This window comes from Balaenoptera musculus, chromosome 10 (assembly GCF_009873245.2).
Source record: "Balaenoptera musculus isolate JJ_BM4_2016_0621 chromosome 10, mBalMus1.pri.v3, whole genome shotgun sequence".
Lineage (NCBI taxonomy): Eukaryota > Metazoa > Chordata > Mammalia > Artiodactyla > Balaenopteridae > Balaenoptera > Balaenoptera musculus.
In genome coordinates, this window is record NC_045794.1 from 31,235,165 (window position 1) to 31,261,773 (window position 26,609).

At 36.0% G+C, this 26,609-nt stretch overlaps 1 protein-coding gene across 1 annotated transcript in view; it reads left to right on the forward strand.

The window, feature by feature from the left end:
• Nucleotides 1–2,246: 2,246 nt before the first annotated feature.
• The window catches only part of LRRK2 (leucine rich repeat kinase 2), a 142,768-nt gene continuing 118,405 nt past the window's right edge, over nt 2,247–26,609 (forward strand). Inside the window, 11 exon segments of the mRNA XM_036865466.1 lie at nt 2,247–2,493; nt 2,773–2,858; nt 7,249–7,358; nt 9,642–9,730; nt 13,025–13,159; nt 15,517–15,651; nt 18,081–18,212; nt 24,176–24,295; nt 24,785–24,924; nt 25,017–25,096; nt 26,437–26,543. Coding sequence (XP_036721361.1) covers nt 2,340–2,493; nt 2,773–2,858; nt 7,249–7,358; nt 9,642–9,730; nt 13,025–13,159; nt 15,517–15,651; nt 18,081–18,212; nt 24,176–24,295; nt 24,785–24,924; nt 25,017–25,096; nt 26,437–26,543 — 1,288 coding nt within the window. The 5' untranslated portion in view covers nt 2,247–2,339.

Consider the following 26,609-nt stretch of genomic DNA (forward strand, 5'->3'; position numbering starts at 1 on the left):
ATCAATAGGGAAGAGACAGATGAATAAACTGAGGAAAAGAAGAGACATCTTTTTACTTAGATTTATTTTTTTTTGGCAAGGAGATATATTTTTAACTTTTTGCAAGTTAATAATCCAGGATACTGGGAAGGAGAAACTGATACAGAGGAACGGGAAGGAAGGCATGAAAGGGAGCATTCCTAGGAACGTCCTAACTGGTTAGTTAGAAGTTGAAACAAGTTCAGTTAGGAAAAGATACACTTCAGGTATGATACAGATGACAAGGTTGAAAGATTTTTGTTTTGTTTTGATTTTTTCATTACGGAAAATTTTATACAGAGAAAACAGTACAGTAATCCACATGAACCCATTGCTATCATCAACAATTATTCAAAAGTTGGTATTGTTTCATGTCTCCTCCGACGCATTCCACCCTTTTCCCCACCACTGGATTACCTCTAAGCAAATCCTAATATTCTATCATTTCAAATGTGAACATCTGAGCATGTGTCTATAAAATATAAAAAGTCTTTCTGAAAATAAAACATAGTCACAATATTCAGGCTGAATTTGAATTTCCGATCTACTTACCTAACATATTAAAGAAGCCTAGCTCATTTTGATTAAAGTGGTAGAGTGTAAACAACCTTCAATTTGGGGGTAGGAGATCTACCTGCATTTAAGTCCTGACTCTCAAGTTCTCATCTGTGTGACACCAACAATGCTCTTCTCTTATCGACTCTAAATTTCCGTTTCCTCATCAGTAAAAGAAGGATAAGTAGCTGTGCTATCCATTTCAGAAGTGTCGTCAGAATTGGGTAACGGAAGTGAAAATAAAAGGATCTAACTTCCAGTCCAATCTTCTCTGTTGTGAATGATCCCCCCACCCCACCCCGCCCCCATCCCAGGAGCGATCTTCTGAAGGTCATAGATCATCTTTGTCCAGCCTTGTCCTCAGTTTTTCTTGCTCGGGTTTCTCTTCCTGAAAAAACACATTGCTGTGGTACTTTTTTTTTTGTTTTAACACTTTAGTAATTTTGAATACCAAGAGAACAATGTTTAGGTTTGTATCTCTCACCTCTTCATTTCATTTATCCTGTGTTTTTCTGCAGTTTTTTTTTTTTTAATTAATTAATTTATTTTTGGCTGCATTGGGTCCTCCTTGCTGCGCGGGCTTTCTCCAGTTGCGGTGAGCAGGGACCACTGTACGCCGCAGTGCGCGGGCTCCTCATTGCTGTGGCTTCTCTTGTTGCAGAGCACGGGCTCTCTAGGGCAGGGGGGCTTCAGTAGTTGTGGCTCATGGTTTCCAGAGCTCAGGCTCAGTAGTTGTGGCCGCACGGGCTTAGTTGCTCCACGGCATGTGGGATCTTCCTGGACCAGGGCTCCAACCTGTGTCCTTTCCCTTGGCAGGCAGATTCCTAACCACTGCACCACCAGGGAAGCCCTCTCTTTAGTTTTAATTGCACTGAACTGAAACTCAAATTTTCAAAAGCTAATTTTAGTGGCCTTTTGGCCAGCAGAGCTTCCAGATAACTAACAGGAAAAATGTTTTTGTTTCCTTCCCTACAAACAGCCACAGCAACCATAGAAAAGCATTTAACTGGGTACATTTTGGTTGCTTAAATCTTCGTCCATACTTGGGGGGAAATTACTCATCTCCCTATAGTGGTAACTCTAAAGAGAATGTTTTCCTAAAAGGGGCCAACTGGGCGGCTCCCTCTTTTCCCAACGCCCCGATTTCTATTCTTAGATCTGGAGATCCGCGGCAGCTTTTATTTTTCTTCTTCTTCCTAGTTCCCAGACGTTCCGCGGGGTTGCAGGAGTCCAGGCTGGTGGGTCTGGGCGCTTGGGCCGCGGTGCCGACCGCGCGCCTCGCCGGCCGCTGCAGGGCCCGGGGACTGGGCACTTGGCGGAGTCCGCTGAGTCGGTTTCTTCCTGCGCGACAGCCGGCCGCGCCGCCGCGGAGAGCGGGATCCGGTCTCGGGAGGCTGCGCCGGCCCGGGGTCCCGTCTCGGCCGGCGCGGGGGCCCCGGCCACTGTCACCCAGGCTGGGCGGGCTCTTGCTGCGTCCTGCCCGCCTGCCACGGTTCTGCGGGCACCGCACCTCAGCCGAACCTCTCGCAGGCCCCAGAGCTGTGTTTTGGCCCTGGGTGGGGGAGGGGGAAGCAGAGAAGGAGAGGGAGCGGGCGGGGGAGGGCGGCGCCGGGCGCGGAGCCGCCGCCTTTGCATAAATGGGCGGGCGTGGGTGCAGATGGGGTCAGCCGGGAGCGCTGGCTGCGGGCGGTGAGCTGGGCTCGTCTTCTGACCGGAGCGGCCGGCCTTGGTGCGGGAGGGGCGGCCGGTTTGGAGCAGGGTCGGTCATGGCCAGTGGCAGCTGCCAGGAGTGCGAGGAGGAGGATGAGGAAACTCTGAAGAAGTTGATAGTCAGGCTGAACAATGTCCAGGAAGGAAAACAGATAGAGACGCTGGTCCAAATCCTGGAGGATATGCTCGTGTTCACGTACGCCGACCACGGTAATCGTTTGCCAGGAAACTGTCCCTTTACCGCCCCCCCCCGCCGCCCCTCCTTCCCCCCCGGCCTTTTTTACAAACTTTCTCCCCCCGAACTTTGTGGCCGCACAAACCTGGATTCTTGAGAAGCCGCAAACTCTCTACTCCTTAGGGCAGAAAAGAGCTGACAATTCTAGGAAGGTCTTGAGCTCACTTCTTTTGCTTTCTCCCTCCGTTTCAGACTTAAAAGGGGTGCCATGAATCGTGACTCTGCTACTTTTCCCTAACCCCCTTCTTTTCCAGCCTCCAAGTTATTTCAAGACAAAAATGTCCACGTGCCTCTGTTGATCGTCTTGGACTCATACATGAGAGTCGCTAGTGTGCAGCAGGTAAAGGAGTTGTTTTCATTTCTCCCATTTCCCCTTCTCATTGGAAATAGGTGTTTTTCTATTAATATTCTATACCCAGAGTTCTGGGTTATTTCTGAGATTTGTCCTGACAAACCTCTGACTGTGGTTTTAGGATGGAAGCGTTTTCAAATCATTATCAAATGTTAACGGTGTAAGAGGGCCAACTATGTGCTCCCTAATTGTATTTAAGAAGTAACTTTATACAATCGGCTGACAGAATATGGATGGTGGTGGGAGGGGAATAATAATGGGTTGAGGTTTAGTTCTGACATTGGCTAGATGGCTAGTTCATCAGTGTTTAAATAAAATTATTCTAAGAATCTTCCCAATGTACAGCATGTCCTACAGATGACACAATTGTGAATAGTTTGGGAAAGAGGAATGATGAACAGTAATAGAACTAATAATAATTAAATTAATAAAATGAAGTTAATGGCAAACTCTCATAGGTTTAAGGTTTTCTTTTTTTTTAAACTTGAAGACAGATTTCTAACCTTCTTTAGTTGTAGTACACCTTGTATTATCTAAAGAGAGTGGTGTTTTAGGATTCCCCTATAAATTTAAATCTATACTTCTCAACCGTTTTCATATAAAATGAATGTAAACGTGAATCTTAGAATCTGCACCGTAGGAAACCCAGAAATTTGTTACATATCTTAGATATATTTAAAAAGGAGCCTTAAGATGATAATTAAGAATGATTTACAGTCAAAACAAAATTACTGCCTAAGGTTAACTTCCTTTGTAGATATCGAGATTTGGGGAACTGAAATTACTTTTTTCATTTGCATGTTAGATCCTGAAGGGAAAGAGAATTGAACTTTAAACTCTATCGAGGTGCAGTGTTTCTTAATACCTACTTGAGAGGCTAGACAGATGTAAGAATTATCTGGATCTCTAAGCCTGTATCTGTCTATCTTATGCTAATCTCTGTGAAACATATATCTAGCTTCTTTTATATAAGGATGTTTATATCTCAGATAAATGATTACTTTTATTTTTCTTCAACTGAAATATTTCCCATGTGACTATTGATTTTCAGGCTGTTAGCAAATAAGATCATGAAAAAATGGAGACATGATAAAGACACTGTTCTTTTTAACATCCAATGTCTGAATTTTGCCCATGAAACATGAGTCACTCCCTGGCACTGGCCTGTTGTGCTTGCTACTCTCCACCCACATCATCCTTCTTACTGGCCTCTGCTTTGGTGTTCCAAAGTGCCTTGTCTGGCAGCCTCCATTCCTTGGATTCTGTTCTTGGTAGAGTCTCCTCTGCCAGGTACAACTCCGAACAACTGGGCCCTGGGTGGCCTTTGGTCTGCAGGGTCCAGAGGAGGCAGTGCTAGACTTGAGAATCCAGGGAAGCCTGCAACATTCCCACCACCTAATTCTTCTTCATTTTAGAAACTGCCTGAGCCTGGACATGTTTGTTTGGAGTAGTTATGAATGTCACTCAATATCCTTGCCCAGTAGGTACCAGAGATAATTGAAAATAAGGAATTGTCATTTGATTTGGTAATGTAATGGAATAGAATTATTAGTTTCAGCACAATATATTAATCTACAAAGGGCATTATGTATATTATATCATTTGATTCTTGCTGGACTCTCACTATCCTCTCAGAAATCTCACTGAATGTTTTTTCCTCAGAATAAGTAGCTCATTTAGGATCGCAGAGCTAGTGACAGAGTCAGGACTCAAGCTTCACACACCTTCAGAATCTTTTTCCATCATATAGTAGGTGCTGATATCATAAGATTTTTGTGCAAGTAAAAAGTACAATGATATGGTACAAATACTGTGGCCGTGCTACGCACAATGACATTATCGATTTAAATTGTCATTGATCTTATCAAAGGGATGTGGAGTGGGGTAGCTCTACTGATATTTTAATACTCCACTTAAAAGAAAAAAAATTTTTTTCCTTCAGATTTCTTCATATTACTGGTGAAATTAGTATAGATATTCTTTAAGGCTTTATATCTTGAATCAGCTGGAAGTGCTGAATTAAAAGCACTTGATGAATTTAAGGAGTTAAGGTAAAGTACCCTTCAAAAGTAAATAGTAAGGTTTATTTTCAGAATTCATTTAACATGACATTCCAGACGCTGAATTTTTATTTTCAATGTCTTTTCATATTTTATTAGTTCTCCTTAATAAATGACAATCTTTAGAGAATTGGTAGTTAGGCTGCTGTCTTATAAATTTCTTTTCCTGTCAGTCATCTGATCATTTCTCTGTGTTCTTCAATTTACATTACTTCTCTTTATCCACACAGTTTCCACCTTTGATGTAAGTGAGTGAAATATATGAAAGTGACTAAAATTTTCTTTAGCCCCTAGACTCTTTCCCATTGTGCATTACTTAGATACTTGAGTTTACAGAATAATTATAATAAAGTGAAACTACCAATTTAATTGTATTATAACTGTGCAGGATGGGAGCCTTCTCTTTTTGAAAGATAAGCTTTTAATTGAATACATTAATGGATCAATTGTTACCTCTGCTTTGCTGCTAGCGATTCTATTTAATCTTGGAAGCTCAGTTGCCTCAGTCTTTTTGCAAAGCAATTACTGATACTGCTATTTCATCAACTAAAACAAAACAGGTTTTCTCCTTGAGTCAGCCATGCAGGTGCAGAGATGAGTATAGCATCCTGTTTGATTTATGATTTATTTCCCACCAGAAACTGTTCCAAATGTTAATTTTTGAAATACTTGGGGAAAAAAGTCTTGATGATTTTATGAAAGCACAAAAATAGCCAGTTTCTATGACATCCGGATTGTCAATATCTGTTTGGCTTAAGTGGAGGAGGTTGTCTACTTAAATATAGGTAAAAATAGCTGTCAGAAATTGCTTCCTTTTCAAGGAATTTGAAATCGTGTAAGAGGAAGTGATGACAGAGTAAAGCAATTCATGCTTAATCCAGAAAAGATCTGGAAATAATATTGTAAAGAGATCTTATGTAATCACTTTTATCTTATTAAATACCCCTTGTTTATTCCTGTAAACAAGTAGGAAACGTGCCATTATTCCTTTTTGGTTGCATAGAGATTTCTCCCGTTGTCACTCAACCCTCTGTACCACTCAGCTCCAACTCACATATCCAGTCTCATTTAGCAATGGGCCCCTCTTTGGCAGCCTCCTCACCATTTAGCATCTTACTTTCCTTCCTCACAACTCATCAGTATTAGAAGTTTCCATTTCCCTATTTTGAGTGACCATATTTATAATTCTTTTGAAATCTGACTCAAATCCTACCTTTTCTGTATTATATTCTTCCCTGAGTAATTCTAGTGAATCCTGCTTTCAGGATTCATATTACATTGGTATTTATCACACATCGTGCTTAGGCACTTTTTCATTAATCTCTAGATCTGCATGTATATGCATTTTCTATTTTCTTTTTCTGACCATGTCAAGTTTAGTTCTGTAATATAGTAGAAAGAATTGAAGAGTCCTTAAATTTGGGGAGGAAAATATAACAGGAAAAGTGAGTTAAATTTAATCTCCAGTTTGTAATTAAAATATCGTATTTAAAAAAATGTATTTTTTTCAGAAGTAAAGAGCAGCTTATTCAAGTTGGCATCATGTATAAATGAGCTGAACGAAGGTATATTTAAAATGCATCAGTAAGATCATACTTAATTTGGAAAGGTGAGAGAGTTTAGGGACACTTGTGATGTCTAGACATCATCAGCTCATATTTAGGTGTACGGAAGAAATCTAGAGGGGTCCACTGAGAAATTCTACCTCCTCTCTATCTCATAGTGCCTTTCTCTTTTACCTATGAAAGATGTGACATTGTCATCAGACGATGCTACTTCTTTTGCTATTTTTTCTAGCTCCATTATCTGGGGAGCAGTCTTCCCTGATAACTTACACTTTGCCATCAAAATCTCCAACTTCCCCTAATCCTCCATTCCAAACTACGTCATTTCTTCTTATAATTAAAGTACTAAATATTTAGAAGAAAATCTGTCAGGTAGATATGCCTTAAAAAGTACGAAGGCCTGAGAATAGCCTTTCCTGTACTTCATAATTTTGGTGTGTCCTCTAAAACTATTTTTTTTGTGTGTTTTATTTCCTTTTATTTAGACAATAGGCAGTCTATTGCCTTCATCATTCAGAAATGTTATAATATTTTTTGTATGCCTTTTCAGTAGATTTTTGAAGAAAGATGTATTCTAAGTATATGAGTTGCTTTTCTCAGCAAGCATTTTTAGAGTATCATTTTGTTTTAAAATAATTATTTTAAAATAATGTAGCCACCTATTCTGTTAAGAATGAAGAGATTCTTTGACTGAATACATTCTATTTGTGTGGTTTTTTTTGAAATGTGAATATTTGTCTTTCTTGTTTTTAGGTGGGTTGGTCACTTTTATGCAAATTAATAGAAATCTGTCCAAATACAATGCAAAACTTAATGGGTCCCCAGGATATTGGACATGATTGGGAAGTCCTAGGGGTTCACCAGTAAGTATGTAAAAACAAACTGCATTGAATATTTATCTGTACATATGACAACCCTTCCCTTGATACATTATATTTGCAATCCAAGACAATCTAGTAAAAATCCTTTAAAATACATATAGTTTTCCTTGAATCAATGATTTACATTTATAGAGAGCTTTTGACTCAGAAGTCTATAATCTATTTGAATTAGAAAACTAACATTTGAGGTAAGAAGTCAGGTGTTGTTATTATTTTAATAATATAATAATAGTTATACAATTGATTAAGTTGTAGATTGTTGATGACTGCTTATGAATTCAAACAAAGGAAAGATTTTTTTTTTTCTTTTTTTACTTATTAATAGTAGAACTGACACAAACTACTACTTCTTCAAAACAAAAATATGGGAACTAAAATGTTAGTTCTATAAATAGTAATTTAGAAGTTTATGCTTTACTGTCTTTAAAAAGTACATTTATGTATATTCATACATATATATTTAATGAGCTTAAAGTACAGCTTTCAAAATGAAGAAGAAAGGGGAAATTATCTTTCAGCACATCTGCAGCCAAATCTTGATAGCTATTTACCAGCTATATTATTGCAGTTTGCAACATAATGACTTCTTAAATGAGACTACTTCTTTAGCCATAATTAGTTAAGAAAAACTTTTCTGAAAAAAAATGTGTTTCCAGGAAAATCCTTTTTGGATAACTTTGTTTCTTGACATTTAAGAAAATATCTTCTGTCATCAACGTTAGATGTTCTTTATACCTAATGTGACTTTTCTTTGCCACAGAGAAGTGAATACTAATTGCTTCCAAAGGCATATTGCTTGTGGAAAACGTAATTAATGCAAAACTAAATTTCACATCTTTGCATTATTTATTAGTATTAACTGCGGCTGCAGATTTTGACAAATCAGAGCTGTTTGTTCATAGGCGAGCATGTCCGTGCTTATACATTTTTCCATCTTTGATAAACATGTGTTGCTGTTCTTCGGTTTTTAGCATCTAAAGAGTGTGCTTTGAAAAGAGACTATTTACAGTTAATAGGTGTTCTCATCTCCAAACTAATCTCTGAAATTCTATGAGTCAGTAGTAAAGAATACTGCATTTAATGAGGAATGAGACAAAATATGCCTGCAATTAGTAGTTGTAATATTATGTGTCCCTTGGTTTGGATGAGAATTTCCAAGATCCCCAAAGATTAGCCATCTATAACTTTAGGGAGCAATGGAAAACTCATCTAGTCATATTCTAGTGTAAACCAAATGTTCAAATTAACTTACATAAACGTTTCTACAGGGAGTTTCATTCACTCATTTATTTGGTCACTCACTCATCATTCATTCCTCTTCTGTTCATCAGGTATTACACTCCTTTAGGCCAGAAGTAGTGTGAACAGTATAGACACACTCTCTCTACAGTGGAGCATATTAGATCATTACCAGCAAATATTTATTGTAAAACATATCTCCTTATATTCAAGGGCTTTTATCCCCCCAAAGGCTTACAGTACTAAAGGAGAAATCTCTTGTGTGGTGTTGAAGTCAGGAATAGTGGGAATGGTGCAGGGAGAGGTAGGGGCAGCATAGGTAGGAGGAGAATTGACAGAGTCGAAGGACAGGGTCTCTCAATTCCTCACCTCACCACCTGGAGACTACGTGCCAAGTTTCTTGAATCTAGGTGAAGCCATGGAGGCTCTCTCTTCTAACAATAGAAAGCCAAACAGCACTGGGTAGGAATAGACTGAAGATTGTATATTTTAGAATTGATAACTCAGGGGCTCAAATTTAATACATTTGAACTAATTGAATACTATCGATAGACTAGGTTCACTTTCTGTTATAAAATATCAATTTCTCTTTCAAAAATAGTAAAAATCAATAATTTAAATATTCAAATGGTTCTTAATTTTTATATACAAGCTAACATTTTAATTACATCTCTCTATAATATATCAATGTGTATAACATATAATTCACAAGTTTGTATCACATATAAAATGATTGATCCCTTGGTGCATATAACTCAATATTATTTTGGATATAGAATTGGGTGAAATAGTTAATAATTGAATTTGAATATTTAGAGGAAAAAGTTATAACTTTTCTGTTGAGACTCATAATAATTCCCTGTTAATCATCATAAACCTGGCTCAGGTTTACAGGGAGAAAAAATACACTAGCTTCAATATAGGGAATGAAATACAATGAGATGAATAAAAATGTAGGTGAGTAAAAAACAATATCTAAAAGAGCAAACATCTAGGTATGATCTTGATTTTTGTTTTTAATTACAGACTGATTCTTAAAATGCTAACAGTTCATAATGCCAGTGTCAACCTGTCAACAGTTGGATTGAAGGCCTTAGATCTTCTCCTAACTTCAGGTAGTATATACACACATTTTTAATGTTGACTCAAAAAAACATTTTAAACCATTTGCTAAATGTGTTTTGATGTTTTTTTTAAAGTATAATCACATAATATAACCTCAATATTGATGATTTCCAAAATTCTGTGTTTCCATTTTCCATTTTTAAAAAAATAAATTTATTTATTTATTTTTGGCTGCATTGGGTCTTCGTTGCTGCACGCGGGCTTTCTCTAGCTGCGGGGAACAGGGGCTACTTTTCATTGTGTGCGCGGGCTTCTCACTGGGTGACTTCTCTTTGTTGCGGAGCATGGGCTCTAGGCGCGTGGGCTTCAGCAGTTGTGGCATGTGGGCTCAGTAGTTGTGGCTCGCGGGCTCTAGAGCACAGGCTCAGTAGTTGCAGCGCACGGGCTTTGTTGCTCTGTGGCATGTGGGATCTTCCTGGACCAGGGCGCAAACCCATGTCCCCTGCATTGGCAGGCAGATTCTTAACCATTGCACCACCAGGGAAGCCCCTCCATTTTCTTTCCTTATCTCTTTTCTCTACACTTTTTCTCTCAAAAATACCACCCAACATCTTGGCCTTAAACATCACCTTATATATTACTCCCAAATCTAATTTCTGTCCCCAGGTTTGCTCCTCAGATCTGGTCCCACATCTCACATTCTCATTAGTTTGTTAGCCATACATGTCCTTGTCATGACTGTATTGTACTTCATTATATCTCTAATATGTTTTCTATAATATATGCTCTAGAGTATGACATAATAGTAATATGTCATAATAAAAATATATAGCATTTCTTCTTGAGTGCTTGCTAAATGCTAGGCTTAACATGTAAAATACTTAATATGCTTTTAAAAGCATAATCCTCAAAACATCCCTTGAGTTTAGTATTTTATCTCAGTTTTCTAGAGAACACTGAAGCATAGAGAGATTGCCTCAGCCAAAAAGTAGTAGAACCAGGGTCTGATTTCACATGTCAGGTTCTTTCTCTGAGTAAACTTCTACTTGGAGGATAATGGACCTGAAAACAAAGAATGTTGCTGTGGTGCAATAGTTGTGATCATTGCTGTGACAGACACTTGCTATGATGTAAGGTTCTGAGAAGAAAGGCTGCTTTCAGGGAAGCTAAGCATGAAGGATAGGGTGGATTTCCTTCAAAGTGTGAAGGGTGCTTTAGGTCAAGAAAACAGCATGTGCAGCGTTGCAGAGGCCTGGGAGGGGCGGTAAGATTTTTAAAGGCCCTCATTGGCCATGCTAAGTGATGAAGGTCCAATAGGAGAAAGAGAAAGGAAGAAAGAGGGTGAAGATCAGAGAATGAACTGAAGAGGGATAGGAAAGGCCAGAAGGTACTCACCACTTCACCAGAGACTTTTATTAAAATATATAAAGGGATGTACTAACTAGTCTTAACTATGGTTTATTTAAACTCATCCTTGGGATCTTTTTTTTTTTTGTTGGGTGTGGGGAGGTAAGGATTTATTCTCCATTTGACAATGGACAGGAGGTTTATGAATTTGAGAAATCTCCCAACATGAATATATCAAGGTTAGCAGCATGTAGACAAATAGGAAATTTGACATGTGTTTTGAAAAGACTAGTTAATTTCTTCCACATAACATTAAGAATTTTGAGCTTTTAGGAAAGTTTGTAATGTGTTTTAGAGTTCATTTCAGGTACTTATTAGAGGCTAATTTATGAATCATTTTTTTGTTTGGCTTATTTGTTAACTGAGGTAATAGTTATTGGGCACTTACTGCTGTGCTGGCTGCTAGAGGACTCTCAGACAGGTGAGGCAAAGCTCCTACAATGTAGAAGTTCACAGTCCAGCACCCCTGTCCAATATAACTTTTTGCAATGAAGGAAATGTTGTATATGTTCAAAATCATGGCGAGTAGCCACATGTGGTGATTGAACATTGGAAATGCGAGAAACTGAATTTTAATTTTATTTAATTTTAATTGATTTAAATTTGAGTTTAAGTAGCCTCATGTGATTGGTGGCTACAGAATTGGACAGCACTGACAAAGAGATAAAAAGCATTTAAAGAAATGATTTCAATGTAATGACAAAAGTACTCTAACAGAGATATGAAGAAAACCACCATAGGAACAAAGAGAAGAGAGCAGCTAAGCTCATTTGTAGGAGTTAAGAGCATGGTCATGACCTGCTTTAATTTTAATCCAGCTCTGCCTCTTATTTGTTCTACTTTGGGCAAAGTCACTGCATCACTTCTGTGCCTCAGTTTCCTTATCTCTATCTAACATGAGGATTGCACCTACCTCACGGGGTTGTGATGGTTTACACATGTTAGAGTGAACTATCTAATACTTCAACCTATGTCTGACATTTTATGTGCTGTAGAAGTGTTTGCTACGACTACCACTCCTACAGTTTTTATTGACAGACTAGGTACTGTTTGTGTTATTTCTTGATTTAAGGTAGGGTCATATTTGGTGCAGAAAATGGCAAGGGCATTCCATGCAGCTAGTGCCAGTGCAAAAAGATATCAAAAGAAATGTGTTCATGATGAGCAAGGAGTTTAGCATGTTTGGAGTCAGTAGTGCAGGGAGGGGCGTGAGGCTGATGAGATACATGTAGTCTGTGGAGAGTCTTGTTTGTCAGTCTGAGGAGTGCAAGAAGGCCTTAGAAGACTTCAGCAAGGGATTTACAGATCACATTTGTGTTTTAGAAATATAATGCAGCAGGTAAACTAGTTAGGTAGGGATTTGGGCCTGCTAGAGCAATTAAGCAATTGTGTTTGCATTCTAGGTGAGAAGTGTTGGGGTCCTGAACAAGACAGAAATGGAGGGGCCTAGTTCAAAAGGAGTTTTTGAGATATTTAGAAGTTAGACTTGAAGGACTTGGTAATGAGTTGATTCTTTGGCTAGTCAGAGAATGAGAAGAGAGAGGGAGGATGAAAGAAGGAAGATGACTGTAGTTTCTCTGGTAACTATTGGATGGTGGTTATTGATGAAGAGATGGAACTGGAGTTGGCTAGGTTTGGGGTGGCCATGGAGTATTCAGATGGTGTTGTCTAAGAGGCAGGTAGAAATGTTTCAGGAATTCGGGGCAAGAGGTCTTGGCTCTGGGTATTGATTGGGAATCACAGAGTTATAGTAAAGTGTACTGGGAATTTATCTCATTTAGAAAGACCATAAAGCTTGATAGGTCTAACATCTGGGGCAATTAAGTGGTTCATCAAAAAGAGAAGTCCACAAACCATTCATAGCCCTCATGTAGAAATGAAGACATTAAATGTTAAAGCAGCTATTTACTTGGAGCATATTGTTCTCTTTGAAATAGGTAAAATCACTTTGCTGATATTGGATGAAGAAAATGATATTTTCTTGTTAATTTTCGATGCCATGCGCACATTTTCAGCCAATGATGAAGTCCAGAAACTTGGATGCAAAGCTTTACATGTGCTGTTTGAGAGAGGTATTTAAAATGTCAAATTCTTTATTTTGATATTTATATAAGAAGAAAGGGTTTATAGTGGGATAAGTAGGTTATAATTATGATAATAAGAAACTATCTGAAATTGTACTATTTATTAAAAGTTGGATTGTCAGTCAAGGATAAGTAATGGGGTTAATTCAGAAATATTGCTTGTTTTTGCAGAATGAATTTCATTCATGGATTATCAATTATGCAATTGTAGTAAACTTTCTTCCATTGCTTAACAAGGCATAGGTTCACTTTGCAAGCTGTATGTGTAGGAGTTAAGGAAGAAAAAGTAATACTGTGAAGCCAAGCATAGGTTAAGTTTGGGTTTATGATGTTAAGTCATCACCAGAGGTTTTAGAAATTGCTAAAGGCTCTGGATAAAGAACCAAGAGGTTTACAAAGTGTCCCTTAGGAAAAAGACTAATATGTATTTTATCACATGGCACTGAGAATGATGACAGAGATAACCATGTAATTTTATAGTTGGTTGGAACCTTTAGTCCTTCCACTGGCTTGATGAGGAAATGGATCAGAGAAGCGAAATGAGCAACCTGCCTGAGAGTACACAGCTAGTTATCTCCATTACAGTTCAATTTACCACAGTTTTTGAGAGCACCTTTCATGTCATTATGAGAGCCAACAGTGCTAGGAGTTTAGGATAAGAATAACATATGTGGGCCCTGTGTTCATATCAGTTTACCTACTTTAGTTTCTGGAAGCTCCAGGAATGGAAATTCTACTGTTTAATTCCCTGTCTTATTCCAGAAAGACTTCAAATAGCTTATAGATATTTATAATACATTAGAGGAAAAGAAAAATGAATGAGGAAATGGGTGAAGGGAAAATGATATGAAGCTAGGTTACATTTACTGCTTACTTCAGATCCTGTATCTTTGCAAAGGGATGGACCAGAAATTTGGTTCTTTGCTTCCTATCAGGCAAAGAGGTAAACATCATTGGTTACAAAGTTACTTGAGATAAAAGTAAACTCATTAATCAGAAGAAGCAATCAGTCTCATGGGAGACTTAAGAAAATACTCCGTTGGGTTTCCCTGGATAAGTTGATAAAATACATACAGTTTGCAAGGAACACAAAGTGTATTTCAGTGGAAGAGATTCTATCAAGAGTCAGAACAGCATGGGCTTGGGGCTCAGCTCTCTGGTGGTGGAAGCGAGGAATGGAGGAACTGCATGTCTTTCAGGCTGTCTTCTCTAAATGTCATATCTTGAAACTAAGCTTTTGATAAGAATTGGGCAGAATAGAGTTTGAGGAATTACTGTCTTGAGGGCTTATAATCTTCTGTGCTGCAGTTTAAGGGGCACATTCTTATTCATGAAAGAAGGGCTAGCATCACTCACCAGCACTGTGGGATCCATCTAGGACATATGGAGAAGCACCAGGGAATGTTAAAAAGACGATCTTATTTGATAGATCAGCGCTGACAGTATTGTGATTGTAAATGTAGAGTAGAAACATTTCTGAAAGTTTTCAAGAATATGAAGTTCCCCAGGACTTAGTGGCCCGTGTAAAGTTAATTTTCAAAATTTGAAACTATGGTCTGGAAACTGTTTCATAAAATGAGAAGGTTTGGTGATACTTCTCATTTATTAGAAGAACCCAGTCAATTTCACATATTATATGGACTATTGGTGTAAAGTTGAACAACAAAAAGTAATGTTGATTATGAAGAGTGACACTAACATTTATGTCAGTGTCCTTCTCAGGCTAGGTAAACCAGATTTTTATACATGTTTTTGAGGTTCCCACCCAATAAAATGACTCCAAATGAAACTCATTGGCTTGATCCCAAGACTTTAATTATGAAAATTAATGATGACAATTTTTGATCTCTGATGAAGTCAAGACCATTAAGATAAAGTATTTCAAAGTCTAATTACTTGTTATTTGCTAAAGTTCATTCCTCTTGAACTCATGCATTTAGCTGAGCTGCCCTTCAACAATGTACCATTAACCACTCCTTTTTAAGTATTGTGATATGTTCACTTCAGTAGGCCATCTTTATTATTCATTGATTAGTTTTCTCTAGAATCTTTCAAATGAAATTGTGAATAATTTTATTTTTCTGAGAACTGTTTGGTCACTACATGGTCACTACATTTCAAAACATGGAATAACTAATATGGGTCAAAACAAAATTATTTTAACCTCAATAGCTTTTTTTCCCATTATAAAATTCCTAGGAAGGGCTCTTTGCTAAAATATAATTTTTAATTTATGTTCGTTGTATCTACTGTCTTATCTAATCATCATGAATATTATATTTTTGAGTAATTAAACTTTTATATCATGTTTGAGCTCTTTCGGTATTTTGTCTTTCATTTTTTAGTTTCAGAGGAGCAACTGGCCGAATTTGTTGAGAATAAAGATTATATGATATTGCTAAGTACATTAAAAAATTTTAAAGATGAAGAGGAAATTGTGTTTCATGTACTGCACTGTTTACATTCCCTAGCAATTCCTTGTAAGTAGCCTGCATACATGGTTTCATTTCTGAATCTGAAAAATTACAGTATATCTTCTTTCTGAGTGTGTTTCAAAAATATTTTTATTATTTAGAAACTTGTAGATGCTAAACTCATACATTTATTCATTTAATAAATTTTTATTTATTGATGCTGTTCTGCTGCTGGCTATGGGCTTGGTGCTGGAGAAACAGTAGCAGAAAATATAAACATGTTTCTTTCCTTTTCTGACCCCATAGTACCCCACAACGTACAGATAAGCATGGAAGTGATTACGAAGTATTATTGGGCAAGTGTTGGCAGAAGTACTTAGGGTTTTGAGGACAAACAGGGAGTGAGGCAAGATCTCTCAGCAGAGTCTTGAATGATGAGGAGAGCTTTGTGTGTGGAGAGGTGTGAGGTGAAGTAGAAGTGCAGGCAGTATCCCAGGCAGTGGGCATCCTAAGCGTAAAGATCCTGGAGCAAAAGAGAGCATAGAGGAATCAAGAGGATAAAAGTAGCTCAGTAAACTGTATTTATAAGTGTGTGCATGCATGCGTGTGTGTAATGCACATGCAGAGCCCTGAGCATCTGCTCCTGTGCCATTTCATGGAGGTAGGGGAAGGGCTTGATGAGAGTCAGTGGATGAGGCTGGAGACATAACCAGATCCTAGGTCCTGAGAAGCCACAGGAAGGAGTTTGAACTTTATTGTGATTCTTGTTTAACATTTGGGTGATGCTATGAAATCTAGCCACTTTTATAACAAAAAAAAGTACAAATAAGAAGAAATTAATTTGCTGTGTATGCTACCAGTCAATACTAATGGACTAAAATAATACATCAGATTTCTATTACTTCTGTTTTGTAAGTGCACATGAGCATTTTGTATTTCATGTATTACCCGTTTGGGCTTGTACAGGATTTACACATGCATTTATCTGGTAATAATTTCATCTTCACACATGTGAAGTTGTGAGGATTAAATCAGTTAAATAATGTGAAAAATGTAGAATAGTACCTGGTAATGTAATGTAGTAAGTGTGGTTAAAACACTGACAGTATTACTACATGCTTTGTATTTCATACATATGTAGCTTATTATATATAATATGCATATATGGTTTCAGACATAGAAATCTCACAGATGTGAGACTAATCCCCTTGTGAAAGAATGCCCTTTCTTAATAATGGTTATAAAATCCTTCATTTTCTTATCCATGGAAAGTTAAACTCTTAGAAGTAGATGGGGCAGAACAATAATAGAAAATGGAATTTAAACTTCTCTGAGTCATCTACTGCCAACAAACTGAATATATTCTTCATTTTACCTTTCCTTGGCTATACATTTATTTATTTATTTTGTGCTGGTTGTTTTGAAATTCATTCTTTTCCACCCACATCACCATAACTCCAGTGTAAATGTGCTGATTCATAAAGAAAAGGTCAAAGAAAGCAGCAACTAAAAATTAAAAAAAAGCAAGAGTTTTAAACTTTACCTTGAATCTAGAGCAAGTTGTATCTTTGATTCTGAATAAAAGGAGGTAATTGTGTTGAGGCCATTTCCTTTCTTTTCATTTCCTTCTTTTTCCATATTTAGTGTTTTTTAAATACAACTTAAACATTAAAAATGTAGTTTTTGGAAAACAGTTGGTTAGTTTGGTTGTGCCAAAAAAGAAAGAAAAATGTTTTGCAAGCACCCTTTTTTCTGTCTGTTTTAAGAATTGTCAACATTTCATTCAGACATATAAATTAGTTTTCTCCACATAGGTTCACATACTCTTGATTAATTGCCTTTCCCAGTGGAGTCTTTCCTTCCTTTGTGGTTCACCTATGTTTATCCCTTAGTTATACATTTTAATATTATGTCTCTCCTCTCCCCTTCATCCATTCTTTTCCCTGTCTATCTCAGAGCCTTCAGGAAGCTCGGTTTTGCTGCCTTTTACACTGGCTGCTCTTCTGCTGCCCTTCTGGAATGGACAGGAAATAGATGATAGCTGATTCTACCTCTTCTATTGTGTGATATAATCTTGATTTTCTTTCTGTTGGTTTGAGGAAAAGGAGCAATTAAAATCCGTTATCCAATGGAATAGTGCCTCATTCGGAAACAGGCCCCAAATCCATTTATTTGAAAACTTACGGCCAAAACTTTACACATTTTGACTTATATAAAAAGCACTCTCAGTTTTCCCTTTATTTTTTTTAAGTTTTTAAGCCAAAAATACAGGAATAAAGCAACTTTCCCTTAATGCTAGAGATGAGTCCTAAATCGTATTATATTAACATCGAACAACAGTATTTTTATAGCTATTTGACAGAACATGATATTTAAATTTGGAAATGTAGCCATTATACTGCCATATATTTAAAATCTCTGTAAGGTGTCTTTGTATGCACATTTCAAAGGGGAAATTATTACCTTATTGATAATTGTGATTTCTTTAAATTTAGGCAGTAATGTTGAAGTCCTCATGAGTGGCAATGTCAGGTGTTATAATATTGTAGTAGAAGCCATGATAGCATTCCCTATCAGTGAAAAAATTCAAGAAGTGAGTTGCTGCTTGCTCCATAGGCTTACATTAGGTAAGTTATAATTCTTGGTTAATTTATCGCAGTCTATATGATGTAAGTATATATAGCATACATATGTTTATGTTTATGGATAAGTAACATATTGACATACACTGGATGGAAATATTGTAAATTAGCAAACTGTTCTGCCATTCTTAGGTGGAATTTTAATAGGAGTGGCAAAAATAAAAGTGTGCAATATGAGAAGTCTTATCACTGTTATGCTATATTTAAAGTATTATTATGTAAATAGTTGATACATACAAAAGAATAAGCATAACATATAGAAAATGTGAAGCACAGTGCAAAAGAACTCCTCACCCAGCTTAAGTATTAGTACATTACCAGTGCTGGTAAAGCTACTCTGGGGTCTGCCCTTCTTCCACTTTCTCTACAGAGGTTAACGCTCTCCAGAGTTTTGTGTTAATAAACCTTTTGCTTTCTAAATTAAATTTTACTACATTCATTTATCTCTGTAAACAAAATTGTTAACGTTTGCTTGTTTTTGCTTGATAAAAATGGCATCATGCTGAATGTTGTCTTCTGCAAGTTTTTAAAAACTATTTTGTTTATAAGACTCATGAATATTTTTGCATATAGTTGTATGTAGTATTCTATGATGTGAGTATACCACAATTTATTTATCCATTTTCCTATCCACGGACATTGGTTTATGTCTTGTTTTATGCTACTACCATCTGTTTTGCTATGAAAATGTAAAGGAAGGTGAATATCTTTTCAAATATTTCTTTGCTATTGGTGCTTCCTCTTTTTGTGGAGTACCTGATTTGCCTTTTTCTGTTTTCCATGGTATAGTCTGTCTTTTTAAAAATTGATTCTTAGTTCTGGCTAATAATGTTTTGGTGGTCAGTTATATGTATCAAAAATATTTTGTCTTGATTGGTGAGCTGTCTTTTTATCTTCTTTATGTGGCTTTTGTGGTATAGTTTAATTTCATGATTAGTTGCTTTGTGATTTACCCTTTTTTATGTATTTTAAGAAATCCTTCCTTTGCCTAAGATAATAAATGTATTCCACATTTTATCCAAAATCTTTCTAATTTAAGCATTAAAGTGTTAAAATCTGTTTGGAATTATTTTATACAGTAGGAATTCAATTACCCCACCCCCCATTTATAATATGGAGAGCACAATTTATTATATGGTTCATCCATTTCCCAGTAGTATCATATATTGAATATATGTATATAATATGTATGTATTATTTATAGGTTTATAATATGTAATATATGTATGTTTCTGTTTTTGCTGTTCTGTTGTGTTTGTTGACTTGATTTGTCGGGCTCCATATCAAACTGTTTAAATTATTATAGCTCTGTGAGTCCTGATATCTCAAAAGCTAATAGGTAAAGTCATTATATATTCTTCTTTTTTGGTTACAGCTTGGCTTTTTTCATGGGCCTTTACAATGCCGAATACATTTTAGAATTAACTTGTCCAGTTCCTTGGAAAACTCTATTTGGATTTTGATTAAAATCATACAGAATATATGGATCAATTTAAGAACTGACAACTTTACATTATAATTTTTTCCATACAAGTCTTGCACATCTTATTAGTTATTTCTAGGTACCCTATTTTTGTTATTATAAATGGTGTCTTTTTTTAAATTGTATTTTTGAACTGTGTATGTGTAAAGAAATGCAAATGATTTTTTGCATATTGATCTTATCTAAACTCTTATTAATTCTAAAAATGTATTTATAAATGCTCTTAGGTTTTCTGTGTAGCAGTTATTTAATTTGATTTCCTTGTCTTCTTGCATGGTCCACAATTACTAGTACAGTGTTGAACAGAAGCAGTGATAGTAGGCATCCTTGTCTTTTTCTTGATTTTAAAGGGAATGCTTTATATTCTCCCATCCAGAATAATGCTTATTATATGGGTTTTTGTTGTTGTTATTGTTGTTGTTAATCTTGTTTGTTTTGTGACAAGTAGCTTTTATCAAGTTAAGAAGTTTCCTTCTGTTTCTTGTTTGCTTTTATTTTTTTATTATTATTATTTTTTTAAATTTTATTTATTTATTTGGTTGTGCCAGGTCTTAGTTGTTGCATGTGGGCTCCTTAGTTGTGGCATGCAAACTCTTAGTTGCAGCATGCATGTGGGATCTAGTTCCCTGGCCAGGGATCGAACCCAGGCCCCCTGCATTGGGAGCACAGAGTCTTAGCCACTGCGCCACCAGGGAAGTCCCTGCTTTTATTTTAATATGTAGGCCTTTTAAAAAGAATTATGAGTATTGAATTTTATCAAATATTTAAAAAAATTTTAAGATCATTTGTTTTCCTCTTATCTTGATAATATGGAGAATTAGAATTGCATATACAGGTTTTCTAATAGTAAGCCACTTTGTACTCCTGTGATAAATTCAACTTGGTCATTTTATTAGATTTTTTATATATTTATAAAAAAACTCTAAAATATAAAAAATTTATATATTTATTTTCAGATCTGCCAGGTAACTTTTGACTGACTCTTATTCACTCTTCCCTTCCCCTTTCTCTTTTCTTTTATTCTAATTTTATTTCTTTAATCATTAATACATAGCTATCTTGTGTTCTGTATCTGATAATTCCAATATATGAAGTTCTTGAGAGTTTAAACCTCCTGCTCCTGTGCTGACTGCTTGTCTGTCATGGAGTCTTGTTTTCCTGTATGTTTGTGAGTTTTTCTTTGATTGAGTTTAATCTCTGAGAATCCTGAGGACCTAAACATCTCATCCAGAGATGTTTGCCAGGAGCCAGGGCACAGGACTGACCTGGGACCACTTTAGAATCTTTTTAAGATTCAAACTTGAAGTGGGAGACTCTGGTTGAGCTACCCTCCTTTGGAGAGAGTACAAGGCTAGTCTGATCAAGGCTGGTTGATCACAGTGACTCATACTTTCCCACATGGCTACTCTGGCTTGTCCATTTGCTTTCAGCTCACAGTTCTTGTTTCAGCTCCTTGTTGAGCCTCCCCCAACTCCCTCAATACACACCTTGGAGATTTCCTTGATGTTTTTGTGAGGAGAACAACGCATTAAAAAGTAAAATGGGGGGCTTCCCTGGTGGCGCAGTGGTTGAGAATCTGCCTGCTAATGCAGGGGACACGGGTTCGAGCCCTGGTCTGGGAAGATCCCACATGCCGCGGAGCAAGTAGGCCCGTGAGCCACAACTACTGAGCCTGCGCGTCTGGAGCCTGTGCTCCGCAACAAGAGAGGCGGCGATAGTGAGAGGCCCGCGCACCGCGATGAAGAGTGGCCCCCGCTTGCCACAACTAGAGAAAGCCCTCGCACAGAAACGAAGACCCAACACAACCATAAATAAATAAAAAAATAAAAGATGAGAACATTAAAAAAAAAAAAAAAAAAGTAAATGGTTGGTGAATAGTAAGGTAGGATCCTTAACTGTTGGAAATTGGTTCCGACAACCTTTTCTAAAAAGGATCACCAGAAATGTTTTGTGCAAAATCAGGATTATTATAATAGACATTTGACTTTTCATCACTATAACTTTGGGAAAAAAATCATTATTCATTTGAAAAAACTCATTTTTATGTTTTTATTGTAGCAACTTATATTTTCATTTACAGAAATATGGCTATATCCCCTGCATAATTCAGAATTTGTATAATTCTGCAATTGATTTTAGCCTTAGGAATATTACTAGGTAGTTTCAGTTAAAATGGAATTTTTATAAATTGAATTCTAATTTGCATGCACAACTTCAGTTTGTTTCTTTCCTTGATAAGCATTTATTGAATGCTTATCATATGACCAAAACTGTGGAGATATGAAAATAATGTCTTATTTGCACATTTCTTTCATATTTCCTAAAGTAGTTTCATATATAATATATAATTTTTTGATCCTTGAAACAATCCTGGGAGATGTGATATTTTTATTATCTCTGTATTTACAGATGAGGACCTATTTTAGCAAGTCTGTGTGTCTTATCCAAGATCATGTAGTCAGTAAGTGGTAAAATCAGGCTAAGAATCCAGATTTCTGCATTCCTAAGCAAAACAAAGCATTTCTTCTATAATGTTGTAACCATTTACTAGTTTATTTCTTTTATCAGGTGAGAATTTTACTCATATTTTCATGAAGAAGCACACAGTTGTACAAGCTAGCTGATATCTGGGAAAGTTTTAAAGTAATTCAAAAGTTGATTTCTTAAATCTAGCTAATAGAGTAACACACTAATATAGAATTCTCTATTTCATGTTCTGCGACTTACCACTCAAGTTAAAACTTGCACGACATACTAAGAATGTGAGTTTACCTTAATCCCTTAAATGAGCCAGACGAAGAAGTGGTTTTATTGTCATGATGAGGAAATGGTACTTGATTTTCAAATAGGTCTACAATAGCACATTAAGGGTGGTTGACATTATACTGTTGAAATTAAATAAACCATATAAACTATCATATCATTTATAAGTTTTATATTGTTCTGTGACATTTTTTGAAAGTAAAAAGTCATCAAATTGATCTTTTTTTTGGCTGCATCTCAAGGCTTGTGGGATCTTAGTTCCCTGAACAGGGATTAAACCCAGGCCCTTGGCAGTGACAGTGCAGAGTCTTAACCACTGGACCACCAGCGAATTTCCTCAAACTGATCTTTAGTTAAAGGTGCTTTCTTAGTGACTAGAGAATTTATTGTCCCTGTTATTGTTTCAAAGAAGCTGAATAAAACTTTTCACTTCTTCCTCATAATTAAAATAAAAACCCAAAGTCAGTAAATAAATACTAAGCATTTTGTCAAATTATGAAATTCAGTTATGGGGTTAATGCATTTAAAGGCCTTATATAATTTACTATGTATTTTCACATAAATATAAATGAAAATAAGATAAGGCCAGTCTCACTGATGTTTGCTCAGAGTCACACAGTTTTCAGTGGTAGAGCAACTGTTGGCAGTGGCATGGGAATAATACTAGGGAAAAGGAGGTGAGACAGCCCAAGTTTAGATAAGCTGGTAAAAGTGGAAAAGAACCTTTTTTGAAATGACCCTCCAAGACGAGAGACCACTAAGGGCTGGGGAGTATGTCAGCTTAATGGGTGAATGCGGAAGAGGCATGAACATAAAAAGATGTTGATAAAGAAGAGCTACACCTAGTTAATCTGCCTTTTGATTTTGAAGCCTTGATTAATATTTAGTGTGGACTTTAGTCTTTTCATGGTATAGAATCTTTTCCAATTCTGGCTGTGTGTCTCAGGGATCATCTAATTACACATATAGCTAACTAGGAGTTTCATTCTTACTCCTAGAAGGAAACTTGGTGACTGTTAGTAAGTTACGGTTAAGCTAAGTGGAAGGAGGCACATATTTTTGGACTGTTATTTACAATTTTTTTCCTTATAAGGATTTAGATTTCTATATGATTATGAGAAGAATGAGTATAAAAATGTAAGGGATGTCTTCCTGGGTTGGGTTAGAGGTAGTAAAATATTCTCATATTTTTCTTCTAAGATTATCATAGACAAGATCAGGTAATGATAAGTGTGCCAATGGGTTTTCTGAGCACTATTCTTTAAGTGACAGAAGGCTGTTTCAGCAAAAGCATTTAATGACAAGGGAGGTTTTTTCCCCCATCTTTTAGAAGGCAGGAAAATTAAGTTATTTTGTACACTGAATATTGTAGTGTCATGAATAACAGATACCTCATTGTTTTAATATGCTGATGACATGAGAGGGAGTCAACGAACACAAGTTAATATAACTCAAACATTTAATTTTTTTTTGCCCAGTCAGTTCCGTTGTCTAAGCAAGATAATTGAATGAGTGCATAAAATAAATTTTCAATACTTTATGCAATCCTCTTAAGCTATTTTAATTAAAGTAAATATATGTTTTAATGTCATTAAGAATAGTCATCACTACTCAAATTTGTTGATTTAAATACTGTTATGTGATTAAAGGTAATTTAAGTTCCATGGATGAGAATTCCACTAATATCTCACTTAACTTTTAGGTAATTTTTTTAATATCCTGGTATTAAACGAGGTGCATGAGTTTGTGGTGAAAGCTGTGCAGCAGTATTCAGAGAATGCAGCATTACAGGTCGCAGCACTCAGCTGTTTAGCTCTCCTCAGTAAGTAACTTTACTAACAAGGAAATTCATACAGGTGCATTTGATCTTGAATATTAACATTATAACAAGATAACATTATAACAAGAAAGTCATATGTAGAGAAGGAACCCTTAAATGCCTTTTCTGTCTTAATGTAACTCATTTTCCAATAGATGATACTTTCAAGGGAACTAACAGTTGTGGTAAGTACATCCTTCCCAGTTCAGATATCAGTAAATACATCCTTGATTTAGCTTTATTATTAGCAGTTAACTTCCTTAATTAATCTTCCTCTAGCCTATTAGTTTTGTTTGGTACCCTCTTGCTCATTTGGTAATTTATCTAGATGGGATAGCAGTATGATGAAGTGGGTAATATATTAAAAAGGTCTTTTAATTAACCAGGGCCACTACTAAAGAATACCTCACTCTGTTGATAATGTTTCAATATGCGGACTTAGAGTTGGTCATTCAAACTGTAAGTAAGTTACATGTTTACATTTTTTCCAAGCTGAGACCATTTTCTTAAATCAAGACTTAGAGGAAAAGAATGAGAATCAGGAGAATGATGATGAAGAAGAAGATAAATTGTTTTGGCTGGAAGCCTGCTACAAAGCATTAACGTGGCATAGAAAGAACAAGCATGTGCAGGTTGGACTCTTTCATAAATTTTATAGTCGTTCAAAATGGTTTGTTCAATAATTTATTTTTTGACAGGTTTCTTTTTTCCTTCCCTAATCCAGGAGGCTGCATGTTGGGCCCTGAATAATCTCCTTATGTACCAAAACAGTTTACATGAGAAGATTGGAGATGAAGATGGCCAGTCAGTAGTTTTGATTCTATATGATAGAAAATTTCAGTCATATTTTTAATCAATCCACATGAAATACCATAACTGAAATTTTTATTGTTTGAAATATTTTTGATGTAGGCATTTATGTTTTAAGTGTTGCCACAAAATACTTGTGGATATATATTTTGATCCCATTGCCTTGGATAGTTAGTAAAAGGTGGTTTGTTTGAGAGTTATTACTGAGAGATGTAGAATCAAGAGTCATTCAGTAAATTATGAATCATCAAGAAAGAACCTTTCAATTTTCTGGCTAATCATTTAAAATGCCATATTAATTAATCTCAAGTGATAGAAATTGCAGAGCAATCTGTGACCTTTTCTGTTGTGGTTACTAGCCAGCAGGTTGTCAATATCAGGAATTAGATGTGGTTAGAAGCCTCCTATAGTGATTCCCCACTTGGTGTAGCAGTGTTGACCTGTCTTCTCTTGAGAGGGTTATTTGTAGCTGTCAGCTCTTGAGGATGCTTTCTATGGGAGCACCATTTAAACCTCATAAGACCAGTCATCTCTCCCACAGATACACGAGTTCTGAGTATATCAAATTTGTTTCATGTCCATGAGCAACTGCTTAGATTTTTACTGTTGGCTCTGCATATCCTCTGGATTTTAAATTTTGAATGACTTACCTTGGAAATTTAAATATAATATTCTGCATCTCAAATCCTGACAGCCTGTCAGCAGAGTGATCTACTGCCAATCAGAAGGGAATTAATGACACAGATGCTATTTATTTAAACATCTATTTTGAATGGAAACAGTAAATTTCGAAAAATATATGTTAAACCAGCCTTCTAATCTGCTTTGAGCAATCTTTTAAAGAAATTAGGATAAGGTTGGTTCATGTTGCAGTTTATAAATTTCAGGTCATAGACACTAATTCCTCAAAATCCATAGGAGATCATTAAAATAAATACATCATTAAAACATATTTATGCTCTACATTAAAAAATTCACTTTGCTTCATTATGACTTTTAATTTTTCATTTCTTGCTTACATCATCTTCTTTTGCTCACTTAATCTTTTTACTCTTAGCACCTCTTTATATATCTGCTGAGTCTTTTATTTTCTCCGTCTACTGCTTATCTACTTTGAAGAAACAGAAATACTACTTTATTAGTAGTTCATGGATTTGAATATAATTTTTAAATATAAAACTGTTTAACTGTAATTCACTCCTATGAGTAGAGGTGGCATAAAATATTGTTTATCTGCCCTTATTTGTTGTTAGAGAGATTACATAACAGTAAGTGAATATTTGAGCTAATTATTAAAGAGATTACTATTAATATTGTGGTTGAATTTGTGAAAGGTTCCCAGCTCACAGGGAAGTGATGCTCTCGATGCTGATGCATTCTTCATCAAAAGAAGTCTTCCAGGCATCTGCAAATGCATTGTCGACTCTGTTAGAACAAAATGGTAAGAGATACACCATATTTTTTAATAAAAAGAAACACATTTTGTGGTATTTTTTAAATTATAAAA